Source organism: Aythya marila, assembly GCF_965140915.1.
Source record: "Aythya marila genome assembly, chromosome: 1".
Lineage (NCBI taxonomy): Eukaryota > Metazoa > Chordata > Aves > Anseriformes > Anatidae > Aythya > Aythya marila.
This window is the reverse complement of record NC_139042.1, coordinates 160,595,828-160,611,933: the sequence shown is the minus strand read 5'-3', so window position 1 is coordinate 160,611,933 and position 16,106 is coordinate 160,595,828. Positions and strand designations below refer to the sequence as shown.

Below are 16,106 nucleotides of genomic sequence, written 5' to 3'. Positions count from 1 at the left end.
ATTTTTTTAAAGTACTACCCAGAGAGACAAAGCGGTTTCTAGGTTGCATCCTCAAGAAATTCTTGAATTTGACAGAAAAGAAGATATTCTATAAGTTGGGCTGTATTATAAAGACATTAATGTCAGAATTCACAGGAGGTAAAAACAGGAAGATAGACTGCCAGAGGAATCTACTAGGGGAACTCAGTCCGTTAAATGTAGTGCCTTTAAATCACAGCCTTAATATTCCAGTAAAAGTGCTTTTTGAAAAGATTTTAAAAATATAGTATCTTAAATAGTGTCTGATTTAGTTTTTCCTGCAAAATTGCGTAAATATTGATAAAAGCAATCAAAGGAATATAACTCCTTTCAGAGCAAAATACGGAAGGACAGTTCCTTGTGTCTTGATTTACTGAAAAGGTGAGTGTTGAAGCTTGAAGGATAATATCCTATGCTGATAATACTTTTGTAGTTATCTTTGGGCATTTTAGGTTTCTGGAGTTTGCAAGTTTTTGTTAAAAAATAGCTCATTTCACTGAAAATTAAGCAAAATAAGATAGTAGAAAGAATATAGAAAATAGAAAAAAAAATTGCAAAGACACGTGAAAAAGTAAATGGATGATCAGGTTATTAAGAGATTTCCTCTCTTCTTGCATGTAGCCATGCATAAACACCTCAGCATTGTGATTCATTTCTCAGCAGCCCTTGCAAAAGCAAACAGAAAAGATATGGCCACTTTTCAGCTGATGGGTATAGGATGTCTGTTCTGGAGTATCAACAGCCCATTTTTAAGTTAGGGAGTGTCTGCCGCGGTCAGAACAGCATATGCAAAATGCTCTCCCATTTATTTTGCTGCCAGAGATTTATTTGGGAAAAAGAAAAAAAAAAAAAAAAACTTTTCTACTCATTTTAACCTGCTACAGGACTTCCTTGTTTGAAGATTTTTTCAGTGATATTTCTCAAGCATCAACAAGCATCACTGTGCTATGTTGAAGAACTCCCTCCCTTCAGGAGGGCAATGGGCAGAAGAACGCTTGCTATGGATCATAGGAAGGCTTTAGCTTTCTCTGAAAAGGCAAAAACGTATTCTCTACCCTCAGGGTGATGACTTAGGCTGCTGGCCGTACAGCACAAGTCGAGACATTTTTCTCTATTCAGCTGAGGAACTACTCACATTGATTCACATATACATAATTTGTTCAGCATACACTAGGGCTTCCCAAAGTTATTCTGAAAAGCTGTAAGACTGTCATAAGGATGGCACCACCTGAATTCGGTGCTCATCTTACCCAGTTCACCTCCAGCCCCACTTCCTCCAGAGGAGCAGCTTTCAGTCAGTGCCAGGCCACTCCAGGCAAGGAGGCAGCTGGATGCTAAGATGACAGGCCCAAGCATCTTCCCCTCTGATCCTGATCCTGCTGTAATTATCAATGAGAACATGGAGAACGCACTGCTCTGAATTACGAGTATGTTAAACTGGGCGTGCTGTATCATAAACCAGACATAAACCAAAACGTTCTAGAACACATCGAACACTTTTGCTCTACTTGTTTGGAGGTTTCCCAAGTCCATCGCTGATTTAAAAGTACTGATTTATTCATGTACTAGTGCTTGTTTTAGCTTAAATGGCTCATTTCCCTTTCCCAATGGGACTGTAAGATACTTCAGAAGAATTGTGAAGTAAGTCTTCAGGCTGCCAAAGAGGAGCTGATCTGAATAATGAAAGCCCTTCACAAGTACATCCAATGTGACTGTTCACTCCTGGCAACCTGCAGCTGCAAATATTAGAGGAGCATGTGCATAGACACAGGGGTGACTTCCATCACAAGAAACAGGGCAATTTTTCTCTGCAGTAGCTGCCTTTTTTTTCTTCCCCCAGTGTACATAATCAGTATATCCAAATCCAGCCGTGTCTGCCATTCTTTCACACATCATTGCTGAAAGGACATAGGATCCTCACCCAGGTACTGGGAGACCTGCACCCACTTTGTGCCCACCAGTTACCATCAGTGTAGCTGTTACAGAGATATTTCACTTACTCCAAAACACTCTTAAGGGCGACAGCATCAATCCTACTGCTCAGTAGAAAGTAAGGTGCAGCTGCAGTGGCTCGCTCGCTCACGATTCAGTAAGCCACACTGCTGAGGTACCAGGGTCTGGTTCTGTGTTCTGTGCCAAAGTAACAATTTAAATCCATGAACTCCTCTAGCTGTTTGGGTTCTGGTTTGCAGAACGCCCCGCCAGCCACCTGTAGGTAGATTCTGAGCTCCCTCAGACCCCCTCACACGGCGCAGCTCTGGCTGGCAGCACTGGCAAAGCAGTGGCCTCCTTTCACCAGGAAGTGCAGACGGGTAAGGAACAGGTTCAGTTAACCTGTGTTTGCTTTCAACATTTGAAAACTGGTTACTGTGTTCTTGCCAAAACATTAGTATCCTGGATGCCTGATAACAAAGAGGGCTTTTCTTTTTTTTTTTTGGAGGTATGAGGCTGAGAATAGACAGTCCCATTTTGCAGTGTGTAGTTTTAACTCTATTAGTACCATTTAAATTCATAGACATTTGTAGCTGCTGGGTCTTTTGTTTGCGTGGTTATTAGCTACAGTTTATACAAATTTGCCCTGCCTTAAAAATGGTTCTACAACCACGCTTCAAGCTTCACAGCTCAAAGAAGCACAATATTACTGTGGGACAATGATGTATAATATCAATATCCCACCTGTATTGAAGTCTTTCAACTATTTCCAAATAGTTTATAAACCAATAAAGTGCATTTAGATAGTAACTACATATGCACTGTGAAGCATGCACACATCTGTTTTCCCACATTCCTGATGGAAAGACAACTGGTGGTTTGCTCACAGCCTTCAGCCCTTAAGCAGAGAAAACAACTAAGAATGAGGGCCCTGCAAATACTGAAGATGACTTTAGTTTTTCACATAGAGGTGAATTTTCGTTTCTGCTTAAACAAGGCTACCCAGCATTGTATCTACATTTTCCTCATGGAGCTAGTTAGAAAAATGAGTCCATGAAATTTACTTTAACTTCCACTATAAGCTAGTCTGCACCACAGCCTGACAGCAGAGTGCTGGCACTGACACTAAACTGAGATGACGCAAGAACGAACCGTCTGTTTTCTAACAGATTAGATCATTACGTACATCTAAAGAGTAGACAGCTTTGCATATTTAATCCATTCTGAGAACCATTTAAATTCACGTATTTGCCTTGAAAGAACTGGTGTTTGTTGACACTAGTAATAAAAACTTTTGGTTGTGGATTTTTTGGTTTTGTTTGTATGTGTTGTCTTTTTTTTAATACTTACATTTCATTCTACAGTTTCCGTTTTATGTTGACATCATTGCCTATTCCACCAGCATTGTTTTTTCTGGACATCAACAGAAGATTAGAGACTTTTTAAAGGGTTAACTTCCCCCATGTTAGAATACAATAACAACAACACGTAAACACTGTATTACAAAAGTTGTGGAAAATAAAAAAAAAAAGAAAAAAGTTTATTCCCAGATATACAAAACACCTATTCTCTCATTTCTCCATCTTCTTCCTCCTCTTCCACACCTCTGATGTACAAAACATTATTGCACCTGTAAAGAGAACCAAGAGTTACTTTAGCTGAAAGCATTTCAGTTTTCCCCACATATACGCTGCTTTAAGCATTTTCCTACTTGACTGCGACCTGGCAACAGCCAAATCCTGCCTAACAAACTGCTGCTGTTGACCTTACGCAGCTTTCCCAGTAAGTTCATTATAAATAGGAAAAAAAGTTTATAGAAGTAGTAAATAATGATGTATAAGAAATATTTGCATTTGAGTCTGCAGTTATGGGCAATAGCTGTAATTTCCAAGTATGCAAAATGTTTTCAGCAGCAACAGCAAAGTAGGTACCCTAATATACTCTACTACTGGCAAGAAATTAATAGATCTGCAGTAACCCTAAGAGGTATTTAATTATCTGGAAGGATCATAAATACTTCTTCACAAATACTTTTGTTTTCCTGCCTTAGATGGGGTCTCAGCTTAAAAATTACAATCTTTGTGCGCTTCAGTAGCACTCTGCACTTCAGAATAGATGAGACACACAGTACCTGGTACTACGAGTTTTAACACACGCAGTAAGAAAAGGTTTGGCAAGATGCTGCCCCCGCTACACGCACCCCAATTACCTTATCAAAACTTCGCCCAGGTGTCCCGACAGCGCCCCGTCGATGTACTCTTCTGTGTTGGCGAGCTTGGGAAGAAACCAGCACCAAAGTTACCGCGCAGGAGCCGTGGCCCAGCGGATCTACCCCGCGGCCCCCGGTGAGCGGGAGAGGCCGCCCCGCTCCCCGCAGCGCCCCTCACCTGCATGTTCATGTAGCCGTCGACGGAGACGAGGTACCCCTTGTACTCCATCCCCCACTTGAGCTTCACCATCACCGGCTTCCCCGTCAGCCCGTTGAGGAACGGCTTGGGGTTGAGGGGCAGGCTCTAAGGGGACACCGCCGGTCAGCACCGCCCGTCCGCGGCCCCCCCGCCCCTCCTCTCCCCGCCCCGGGACCGTTAGCGACCGTTAACGGCCGCCCCCCGCCCGCGCCCGCCCCCCCCGCCCTCACCATGGCAACGGGCGCGCGGCGAGGCCCGAGCAGCGCGGGGCGCACGCGGGAGCGGCGGGAGAATGGGAGGCGGCGCCGCGGCCGCTTCCCCTTCCGCCGGGCGCCGCGCCGACCTCTAACCCCTCACCTCACCCCGCCCCGCCGCGGGGAAAAGCGCGGCCTCCCATTGGCTCGGCCGGGCCGCGCGCTCCACCCCATTGGCTGAGCCGGCCGCCCGCCGCCCCTCCGCAGCCAATAGCGGGTGCCGCGTGCCGCTCCGCGACCGCAGTTAGCGCCCAGAGCGCTGTGGGCGCCGCCATTTCGCGCAGGCGGCGGGGCCGGGCGGGTGTCCCCGCGCCCCCTCCTCGGCGCTGCCCCGGGGCCGCCCCCGGGCGCTGCGAGCCCGGCGGAGGCTTCGCGGCCCGTCCGCCGGGTGTCGCCGCCTCAGCGGCGCTGCCCGCTCCGCCTCCGTGCGGCTGCGGCGCCGCCAGGGGGCTCCCGTTCGTGTACGGGACTCGGGTGCGCACCTGCGGCCTCACGGGCTGCGGGCGTGAGGGTCTGGGGGCGGCTGGGCGCTGTCCTGCGAGCGCTTGGCTCAGGTGGAGGAGTTGCCGGGACTTTTCCTTGGCTGTGGAGAGCGTCAGCCCCTTCACGCTCCTGAAACCTCGGCCCTGCTGCTCCGTCGTTTGTGGCTGTTAACTTTGGGCAGGCAAATAAATGAGACAATCTTCGTGCTGTTTGCTATTTGTCATGTCTGTTATTTAATGCTGAACATGAAAATCATGTACATTCAGTAAATACTTTTCCCTAATAGATCTATTTATTTTTTGTGGACATGCCTTTCCAAATGACTAGTGCCCAAGCTTTGAAGGCAAAGCCATCATCACCTGCATTAATCTGAGTGTTAGTGCTGTTGATTCAGTCTATCTTATCCAGATCCTGACTGTCTACAGCTCTACATACTGTAAAATACTAAAATACTAAATTTATCCTAAAATACTGTTAGGATACTTTTATGGATGGGTAGAGTGGGAATTACAATTCTTTTCAGCCAGCAAGTGTCAAAAATGCTCTCAGATGCTTGTTTCACTGGTAATTTAAAACAAGTGGTTTTCCTCATGTATTGGCTGGGCAACAGACACAACATCAAAATTAAGCTAAGTCTTTCTGTCACCAGGACTCACATTGGGCCAGCAGGGTGCAATGAGTTTAGAGCGAGTCTCGGATAAAATAATGCCGTGGGAGTCATTTTTGCACTTTCCTGACAATTGCTAAAGATAAACATGTATATTTGTGAATGACAGTGTGGCAGTTTTAGTATTTTATCTGTAAACAACACTTATTATTTTTAGGTATTGACGCAATTTTGATTACAAATGTCTCCTACTTGTGTTGAAAAAGCTGTCTGTGTACCAAGAAATTCAGGGCCGATTACTTTCAGTTTTTCATACACTCAGTTCCTCTGATAGATGAGTAAATATTCCAGCCCTGTTGTTATTAAAATCACCATCAAATAGAAGAGTTTCTTAGGGTCACAGATATCAGTATTGAAGTCAAAGTAGAGAGTGGGAGTGCTTGACTTCTAGTTTCATAATCAGTGCATGAATTCATGTGTCAGTAATCGCTTCAGCTGTTGCCTGGGTGTTGCGTGGTGGTAGGGTAGGAAGAAGCACCAAAAGCACAGAACGCATGACTACATCTGGTATAGGTGACTAGGTAACTTGGTCAATCAGGAAACAAGATAGCTTTTCTCCTCCTCCATGAGGAATTTGCTGTTTACTTTGTTGACTGAATCATTCTGAGCCAGAGATGGTTTGCTTACGTGGGTCTTCTCTTGACCTTCAGCACAGGAGTGAATTTCACCTTTTGTCCTCATTGTGTTTCCCCATGTAATCGGGGAAGTAATAGTTTGCATTCTTTTCTGTCGTTGGGTCAGGGTATTTAGGATGTTGCTCAACAGGAAATGAACAGGAAATAGTTTTTGTTGTAGATTAATACAAACCTTAGATCTTGGGTGGATGGATAGGGTTCCTTGTACAGCTCAGGAGTGGGCATTTAGCACGGCTGCCTACAGTTTGTTCCTAAGGAAAAGCGGTAAGCAGCGGGTCATCCGATGGCAGCAGCGTGTCTGGTGGAGGGACACATTAGACAGCATTATCTGTGTAAGTGCAAATCTGCACTGACATCATTAAAACACCATGTCGCCCAAATACTGGGCAGAGGGGACCGGCTCCTGTGCTCTCACATTGCTGAGAGAAAGCTGAGCTGTCCAGAAGTATTTCCTGATTGAGCTGAGTTTACTGAGACAGGAACTCCCTGCAATAACCTCATGCTGCCTGTCGTAAACACATTTCTTAAGGAAACTTCCAGAGCTGCCTCGCATTCCAACTTCTGGACTGTGTATGGTGTGGCCATCCTGCACCTTTCCCAAGGCAATGCCAGCGTCAATGAGGTTTTGCTCTGCTGCAGTGTTCTCCCACACTGAGCAAGTCGCTTTTGATATCACACAGTTCATCCTCACTGGAGTAGTAGCAGTGCCAACTTTGACATCACACCAAAGACACCCTCAGATAACAGAAGGTTTGCTGTACATGCTGAAATGGGAAATCAGTTCTTTCCCATAAATTTTCTGTAGAAAGCGTCAGATAAAAATAAGACTAAAATTTTGTATAAAAAACTTCCCAACAAAGAAAACCAATTTTTTCATATACATGAAGGTCTGAATCAGCTCTTGGTGACTTGGGGAACTGCTGTGGTAGTACGCGTAGGTTGTCCACAACCCTCACGTGAGGCATAATCATCACCTCCTGGGGCTTTGCCATGATAACTTCTCATCAAGCAGTTGACTTTCACAGAGATCTCTACCAGTAAAACATCTTTTTCCTGACAACTTGTCTTTTTTGATGGCACTGTCTGTGACCAAATCTCCATGAATGAGGCAATAACCACCCATCGCAGACCTTCACCAGGGATGTGGACTGGGCTCCAGTAGTGACATCTAAAAGAGAGGCCTGCAAGTGCTCTGAGATCCCCACTGCTGAAAACCAAGCTAAGCTGTGAGGCAAGCATACAGGATCTTAGGCATCACTCTGATCACTCTGCCTTTTTCCTGCAGACTGGGGTTGGTATGAAATGAGGCTGGGGGTGGTAGGTGTGTGCTAGCAAGAGCCCAGGTAAAAGGTGGAGTCATAAAATCTTGTTGCTCCCCACAAGGGGGGGTTTCTGGAGTGGCTCTGCAATGAACTTTCCACCAGGCTAAACTGTGCTGAGGAGCAGGGGCAGCGTTTGGATGCTATGTGGTGGGCATTGTACAGGATTATGAGAACATTAAAGCCTCCTTTTATGCATATTGAAAACCTTTATTTGTTCGTGCAAACAGTAGTCATGCGAATTATGCCGCTACACTAAAGGGAGGCCCTTTAAGAATGTGTCTCTGAAAACACGGACTCCTTTGCCAAGAAATAATGGGACTTCCTTAATTATCAGCTGTTATCTTCTGGTTTTGGCAAACTTTTGTTGCTTTATGTGCTGTTGTTGCTTTTATGTTTTGACATTAATGAATTGGAATTGAAGTTATGTACCGAGGAAAACAAAGTGATCTGTATAAATAATAAACTGGAATTCTTCTGCGTGTCAAAAAAGGAGGGGGAACCAAGCATTGTGCAGAAGGAATTTGGAAACTGCTTTCACACAAACTTCTTAATAGAAACTAATAGCTGGCTTCAGATCAGTGAAGTGATTCGAGAGCTGGTGTTTTGAGAAGTCTGAGCAGAGCTCAGAAAACCTGTCTAATGTTGGAGACTCCATGTTTGGTGGCAAACTATTTTAACAGAGGAGCTTGTATGCTTCTTCTGTTGTCTTTTTACCTCTATCCCTGGCTGAAATTCCAGTGATGGGGATATAAACCCAACAACAGTTTCTACACCTTAATGATCCTTTATTCATGCCGAAGCCCTCTCAGACAAACAGTCTCCCTCAGACAAACAGAGGAAACCCATTTTTAACAGTGAATCTTGGGGAGGGGGAGGAGAGGAAGCCATGGTAAGGCAACAGGGCGGTCAGTTGGGTGCATGGATCACCAGGGGCCACTGGTGGAGGGACAGTGGATTTTGTACAAGAGGTTCCCTCACCATTTTAGAGACAGCAGGAGGAAAATAGCTGTAGAGGAGAAAGTTAGAGAGAGAAACACTGCTGGGTTAATAAAGCTGAGATAAATCCAGGATCCCTGAACTTCTTAGAAAACTCTCTCAGAGCCCAAGTGATATTCCAGAGTGATGAGGTGAATAAATAGGGGCACAGTTCCCAAAGAAACCATTGAGTCATCAAGGCTGACTGGCAGCTGCAGGGACAAACATGTCCTGAACTCCATCCATAGCACTGCAAGGCTCTGAATTAATTATTGATTTGGCCAGATATGTCTATTCTTGTGGTAGTCGAAGGGAAGAGGGATTTGGGGTGGGAGCCTCTGCAGAGCCTGCCTGGCTGTTTGCTGCCTGTGCCTCTCCCAGTGGAGCCAGCGCTGGGCCTGGGGCAGCCAGGCCAGAAAGCCTTTCCAGGAAGGGGCTGCAGACAAAAAAAAATCCCCAGCCCCACGTTCTCTGAAAATGTTCCAGAGGCTATGTCTGCATTTCGTGTTTGGCTTGAACCTGAGCCCAGGGCCCATGTCTCAGCTGGGAGGCAGCAAGCCCTGCCGTGCATCTGAGACCAGTGCTGTCCGCCCCTCTGCCAAACCGGCGGTGCTTTGGTGAGGGCCCCTCTAGGGCTAGGGTGAGGCGAGGGCCTGCTGTAATGCCAGGCGTGTCTGTGTTAATGGCCCCACGGAGCTGGGAGCAGGAGGAGCTTCCACACAGCCTGTTTCCAGCAGCTGGCTAGCCAAGCCTCTGGGAGTCTCATAGCCGCCCTGCAGCAGGCAGGAGTCCAAGCTTATGTAGTGGGCAAGCTTCTCCCAGACCCACAAACCCCACAGGCTTCGCCTGCCTGAGATAGGAAGGGTTGTGGGGACGAGGAGTTGGCTGTGGGGATGGCCAGTGGATGAGGGCTGAGCACTCGAGGCAGTGGCACAAAGGACTGTGGCGTGCTCAGTGCGAAAGTAACTCAAAGTCCCGCGGTTCGGCATGCACCATCTGATGCAGAGCCAGGAGACAGAGTATGGCCATAGCTGTTTACACTGGGTTTATGCCAACCCACCCCAAATTACTAGTGCCCTGACTTGCATGCTGCTTGGGGCAGTACCTGGCTGTATGTGCTGTGTGCAGGGTGCTACCACAGAAATGCCTTTTTTTTTTTTTTTTTTTTTTTTTAAACGCTAAGATGCTTTGAGGGTTCAGTAACTTGAAGTTTTGGCCTGCAAACTTTCCCTTAGTTGCGTTAATAGCAATGATGTGCAGTGTAACCAGCTCTGCATGATACATTTCTAGCCATGAGACTGTGTGCTGGTTCTCCTTGCCTACAAGTACTTTCTATAATGCTTCAGATTGTTATTTCTTATGCTATTTTCTGCCTTCATTTTGGTGAGTACTCTCTTAGTTCAGTTATACAACTACCGCTCTTTTTTTTTTTTTTTTTTTTTTTTTTCTGATAAGCATAGAGGATGGGAGCTGGCCTCTCTCTGCCCAGCAGGTGTTTCTGAGGAGGCCTCTGGTGGCTTCCCTGCTAGGGCACGAAGAGCCCAGAGAGCAGTGAAGAGCAGCTGCAGCGCTGCCCATGAGGCACTGACACCTCCTGGTGCTCCTGGCACACTCCGTGTGACCTGGCCCTTCTGCCATGCTGCTCCCTCCAGGCCCTTTTCTGTCCTTCATGGTTGTTATAGCAGCTGCTGTCACCTACCTGCCCTGCAGCACCAATGGCCTAAGCAGCACTGCAAGGTCTCAGAGACATTTGCCTCAATTTGGTGCCTCTCTTCCCCAGAGCTACGCTTTGGGTAGGCATCCTCATGTTGCCTCTTGTTTCTGCCTCTGAGAATGAGACCTTTTCTCCCCATTTGCAGCTTCTTTCCAGTCACTGCCTTGCTGGTGATTCCCCCTACAGCAGCTGACACCTTGGGTAACAAGAAGAGCCAGGGGGATAAGCAGGGCTCGGAGGTGGTCAGTAGGTGACCCACGCTGCTGCGCAGGAGCATGGTGACAGATGCACTTGTGAGGGTTGGCACCAGCCAGAGGAGTGAAGAGGAGATTAGGCTCTGACTGCACTGTTTACAGCAGTGCAGGATAGAGATACTTAAGCCAGTTTGGGTAACAAAAACAGTTGGAATAAGCCTGCTTCTTTGCCAACAAACAGACTGCTCTATCTGAGCCAGCTTGCTCCCACCAGCACGTGCAGACTGATTATCTGGAGAGTTAGAGTACGTTCAGGGGTTAGCTTGTGGCCGCATTTCAGCAGATTTTCACAAGCACAGCCAAAGGTACACCCTTAACAAAGAACATTTATTGTGACATCCAAGTCTTTGCTCCAAAGCTCACTGTAATCTTTCCAGAAGAATTGTGTGATATTTTTTAAAATAAATAAATGAATAGTAACTTTTTTTTTTCTTCCCCAAGCACCATTCTTGGAAATGACCTTTTGGCTGAAATTTTCTTGAAAAATATCAGCTCAGCACAGATATTTCCCTCTTTCCAGGAAAGCTTTTCTAGAGATCTACCTCTTGTAAATGTTTATACAGACGGCTAAAGTCTGCCAAAGTTATAAGCGGCTAAAAAAGAGGAGCTTAGAATGGAAAACAGTGAAACCTTAATAATAACATTGCCAACCTCACTTAATAAACAGATGCATTTAATATGGATTATATATAATAAACACTAGCTTAGATATGGAACTATTGTACTTTTTTTTTTTTTTTTTTTTTTTTTTTTGCTATACAGTAAGCAAAGGTTTAGAATATCCCTGCTTAGCTTTGAATGTTTTCTGGCAAATGCTGTGTTTCTAAAATTATCTTTAAGGTTGTTTGATCAGTTGTAGGTCGCAATGGACTGATACTGTGTTCCTTTTATATAATGCATAAGGCAAGCAACTACTTGTTTTGACAGATTGTTAAAGATCTGTAATTAGAAGGGGAAAGGGGCTAGTTCATACCTGCGACACTTTATGCATTTACGTGCTTCTGTGAATTGGACATAAAACACTTTGGTTCACCTGTGGTTTTGTAGGTTCTCACTTGAAATGCTCCAAGAAGGCTCTCTTATCATTTTTTATCTCTGGGAAAGGAGATTTAGAGGATTAAATGATACAGTTAAAATGTATTTAACAATAGATATCAGATCCACAGGTGAATAATCTTGGTTCAGCTTACTTTGCAGCACTGTTCAGCTGGGACCCCAAAAACGTTAATGGAAGTATGACTTTGTGCTGAGTACCTTATAAGATGATTCAGCCTGGAGCCAAGCAGATGGCTGGTCCCATGCCTCATGACTCTGCCCGCAGAAAACCGTGGTGGTGGCACTGGCTCACACCACCTCCACCAGAAGACCCCAGCAGATGCATTGCCCATCCAGAAGAGTGGCTGTAAACCTAACTGCTGTGGTGCTCCTTCACCACTGAGTATCTGGATGCAGGTCTGCAGAGGGATTTTTCCACAGGCCATGCTGACATTGACCTCTATAATATTATTATTATAGCTGCACTCCCTGTGGTGTTTGGGAGTACCTCTATAAAGCTTACCAGACTAAAGAACCTGAATTTTGTGAGGTATCTCTAGAGGTTATGTATAAATAATCTCCATTTCTCTGATACGCTAGTCATACATTAGGTTTTCTTTATGGGTCCATTACTTGCAGTCCTAAATTTTTCAGAATTTCAGTGATTTTATTCTGAAAATATGATGTTCATTTGCATCAATGTGGATTTTTTCCCTTAGTAGTCAACATTAGTAAATTAAGTATAGATGAAAAATACTGCAGACTAGTGTTTCTGATGCTGAGCGAATATGTGGGTATACAATAGCTTGTACAAATGAAAAATGCACCGTTTGTAATGTTGTCAGGTTGACTTCAACCTTGGATAATGGGCTAAAAGGTGCAGGCTAAGCACATTGATCAGAGCTGTAATGTCTTTAGCAAATGAGGGAAATTGAACAACCTTTGCCTACATAACCTTTGCCTTCACTGTTTCTGCTTTATTCACATTTGGAAGTACACATCATCTCAAGTGCATTTAAATAGCAGCAGGATGGGAGTAATCACTGTGCTTTCAAGGGCAGAATGCCCCTGAGTTCCATGGGAACTGGATGTTGACTTATACTAAAAATCCATAGAGCACAGATGACTCAGACTTACATTGTACATCTGAAACATTGTTGTAATCAAAATTATCACGTAATTATTTTTGTATTTATGGAAAAGTTAGATCCATTTTATATCATTTTAAAATGTTTCACTTTCCATGTTTTCTCTGATTTAATATTCACATGTGTATTATATATATCTATGATACCACAACAGTGCATCCATACCAATCTATATTTATGTACTACACATAATGTGTATGTATAGTCTATTATTATTTACTAACAACCATTTTATTTCAGACAGCAGAAAAATGTGGGATTCTGCTGTGTCTGAGACCACTGATTACGTTCACAATGGTGAACAGATTAACCATTTAGTTGCAGGTATCAAGGTTGTCACTCAAACTGGCAGCACCTCAGAATAGCTAAAGCTTATCAAAAATTGTCTGGATTGGAAATGACAGCCATACATGCATGAATGCGTCTGTATGGCTGGAAGATTGTTGAAGTGTGAAGTGAAGAAGTTCACTTCAGTTTATTTTTTATCATAATTACTGTATTTCATGAGGGAACATTGACTTGCTGCATGATAAATACAAGGGGGAACAGAAAGAAACTTCATTCTCTTATCATCTTTGTCTCCAAAGGTCACCACATTTGAACAAAGCGTATTTATTTTATTCCTTATGCATTTATGTAGCCATTTACTGTACTCTGTATAAGTGAAGCAGAATAATTTTTTGCGAGACTAATTAAAAGTTGCATGGTAGAAAATGTTTTTGTGATCACACCACCGTAACGAAATTGAGCTGTCTTTACTGACGTGTGTTCCATTTACTGGATTTTTTAAAACATATTTCCCACACTTCCAGCAGGTCATTACTTTTTAAGAGCAAAAACATTGTAAATTCTTTCATCCTAAGCAAAGCAATATCCTTAATGAACATATTTTGAAAAAGTTGTGGCAGTTTACCTCATCTTTATTCTATTTGTTGTGTGGCTTTATACAGCTTCCATCTCTACAGCATCTTTGAAAACCTCCATGTCAAATCAAGAACAACTAAATTGCTTCTGGGTTGATAGGGTCAAAGCATAAAGTTAATTTGTCTCCATCGCAGTGCCATTTCCATTCTCTCTCAGCCCCAGCATAAAGCATTAACCAGACAAATTTACCATTTCTGATTGTATGTGGAATAAACTCTCAGGGAACAGAAGAAGCCATTAACTTAATTATATGATTTCATAATACACTGTTAACTGAGTTGAGGGCTGCACTGAGAAAACCTGGAGGTTTCAGCAAGATAAGTGGACAAAACCAATCTTTTATATATATATATAAAAAAGTGAAAAATAAAAATCTCCTAAGCTGGCTCAAACTGGTGTTAAATCATCTGAAAGAATGCTATACGTGGAGATAGGACTTAGTTGTGTTTTTGAGGACAAAATGGTCTACTGAGACCATTCATGCTATGCCCCAAAAGACCACAGCACGTGGTGGTTTGATGTACCCTGCCATCGAAGGTGTGGGGTCAGGGGCTGGTCTCTGCCCTGACACTGGTCTAGCAAGTGGCCTTCAGCAAGTTGTGAGATTTCTGTGTTCTCATGTGTGGAGCAGGAACATTTTTGGTCGTTATTATGACCATCATTGCATTATATTGTTACAGCAATGATAGCACCTAGAAGACATGCAAGACCGAGGATCTTAATCTGCCCCTGTGTGGAACACCTGACAAACACGAGGAGTGTGCCAGGCTGTTCCCTGCAGAGATATCGAATGATGGGTGGGGAAAATGAAGTATTTTGTTTTTTTTTGTTTTGTTTTGGTTTGCTTGTTTGTTTGTTTTTACCTGCCATTTTGGAAGTGAAAGAGGCATTGCCAGGCGACACTGGTTTTTGTCACAAAGCTTTGTGACTGTCTAAAGCACAAAAGGATACCCATATTTTTCCTTCCTCGGTGGCTGACCACATGTGGAAAGATGAAATGACCCCTCCATTTCCAGAGGCGTGTAAATGGCCCTGAGATATGGACAGATATGCAATTGTCAACTCCAATTAGTTGGTGAAATGACCTACTGTACTTCTGTTCTATAGGTATCACAAAGGCTGTTCCGCCCATGAATTAGGCGTCGGTGAGAAGCTGAATTTAAGCCCACTATTGTATGGGAATGTCCACTCCGCTTTGCCACACTAAAGACATTCAGGCAGGCAGAACACCCTCCGCTGGCTCATTAGGGCATACATTAGAGGCAAGCTCGCTGAGCTCGCCATGAACCCACTTGAATGGTCGTCCTTGGTGGACGCTTGCAGGGCAGGCCAGTTCCCACAGCACCCCGCTGATCCCCTGTGAACAGATTCGCAGCTCCCCGCTGACTGCAGAACGGACGGCTTGCCCCATCCTCACCCGCCACTGACAGCCCTCATAATAATAACCTGCCCAGGAGGCGAGGGACGGAGCCGAATTTCTGACAACTCATTAGCCTGAGATACAGTCGGTTCCTGCCGGGGATCGCCACCACCGCTGCAATGGGAGCGAAACAATACTGGGCAGCACTGGTCGGCGCGGGGCTCTCCGCTGCTGCAGGAGTGACGTTTATTCCTCACAAAGGAGGGTGGCTCTGTGAAGAATCCCAAGGAGAAAAACAGAAAAATTGGCAGCATAAGAAGTGCTCAGGAGAAAAATGAGGCCAGCAGGGGGTCGTATGATACTATAATGAAACCACAGCTGCTGAGGAGGGTGCAGGCTACCATCAGCAGAGGCACACATGCTCACATTGTCCACCCTTATGGTAGCAATCCAGTTTTGAGGTTCTGGGTCTAATTTTCATACTGCTTTCTTGCTTTCTTTTTTGCCTTGACCAAGACATCATGATCAGCGTATCAGTTTGGGAAAAGAAATTAAGAAAAGAACTGGGAAGATTACTAAATATGGCTTTGGATAGGCATCTCACTGATCTCTGTAGCTTGTCTTTTAAAATCAGATGTATTGAACTATACTGTGATATTTGGCCCAGTCAAGAACTACAGATGAGATCCTGCCCATTCCCCCGTGTCACTAGATGGTGGGGCATTTCTGAGGTCTGAGCATAGACTCTGTTCCTCACCTTGCTTTTGAGGCACACGTGGCCTATAAAAACCACCCACAAGAACTTCTTCAGGCTGGTTCAGCAGCAGGGGATGTGGAGGGCTCTTCATGAAGAGCCATTTTTCCGGCTGTCGTTGGGTGTTGCTACCATACTCCCAGCTTGGAGAGTGATGCATATAAAATAAAGGTGAAGTCTTCATCCTAAACATTCAACAAGGGCAATATGGAGTAGATTTGTC

The 16,106-nt window shown here is 44.6% G+C and overlaps 1 protein-coding gene across 1 annotated transcript; it reads right to left on the bottom strand.

The window, feature by feature from the left end:
• Positions 1-3,164: 3,164 nt before the first annotated feature.
• Positions 3,165-4,690, bottom strand: SNRPF (small nuclear ribonucleoprotein polypeptide F). The gene is made up of 4 exons (XM_082751586.1): positions 4,589-4,690; positions 4,338-4,463; positions 4,160-4,224; positions 3,165-3,580 (listed from the first exon to the last, which is right to left on the bottom strand). The coding sequence occupies exons 1-4, from the start codon at positions 4,589-4,591 to the stop codon at positions 3,514-3,516; spliced, it is 261 nt and encodes an 86-aa protein (XP_082607712.1). The 5' UTR covers positions 4,592-4,690; the 3' UTR covers positions 3,165-3,513.
• Positions 4,691-16,106: the final 11,416 nt, after the last annotated feature.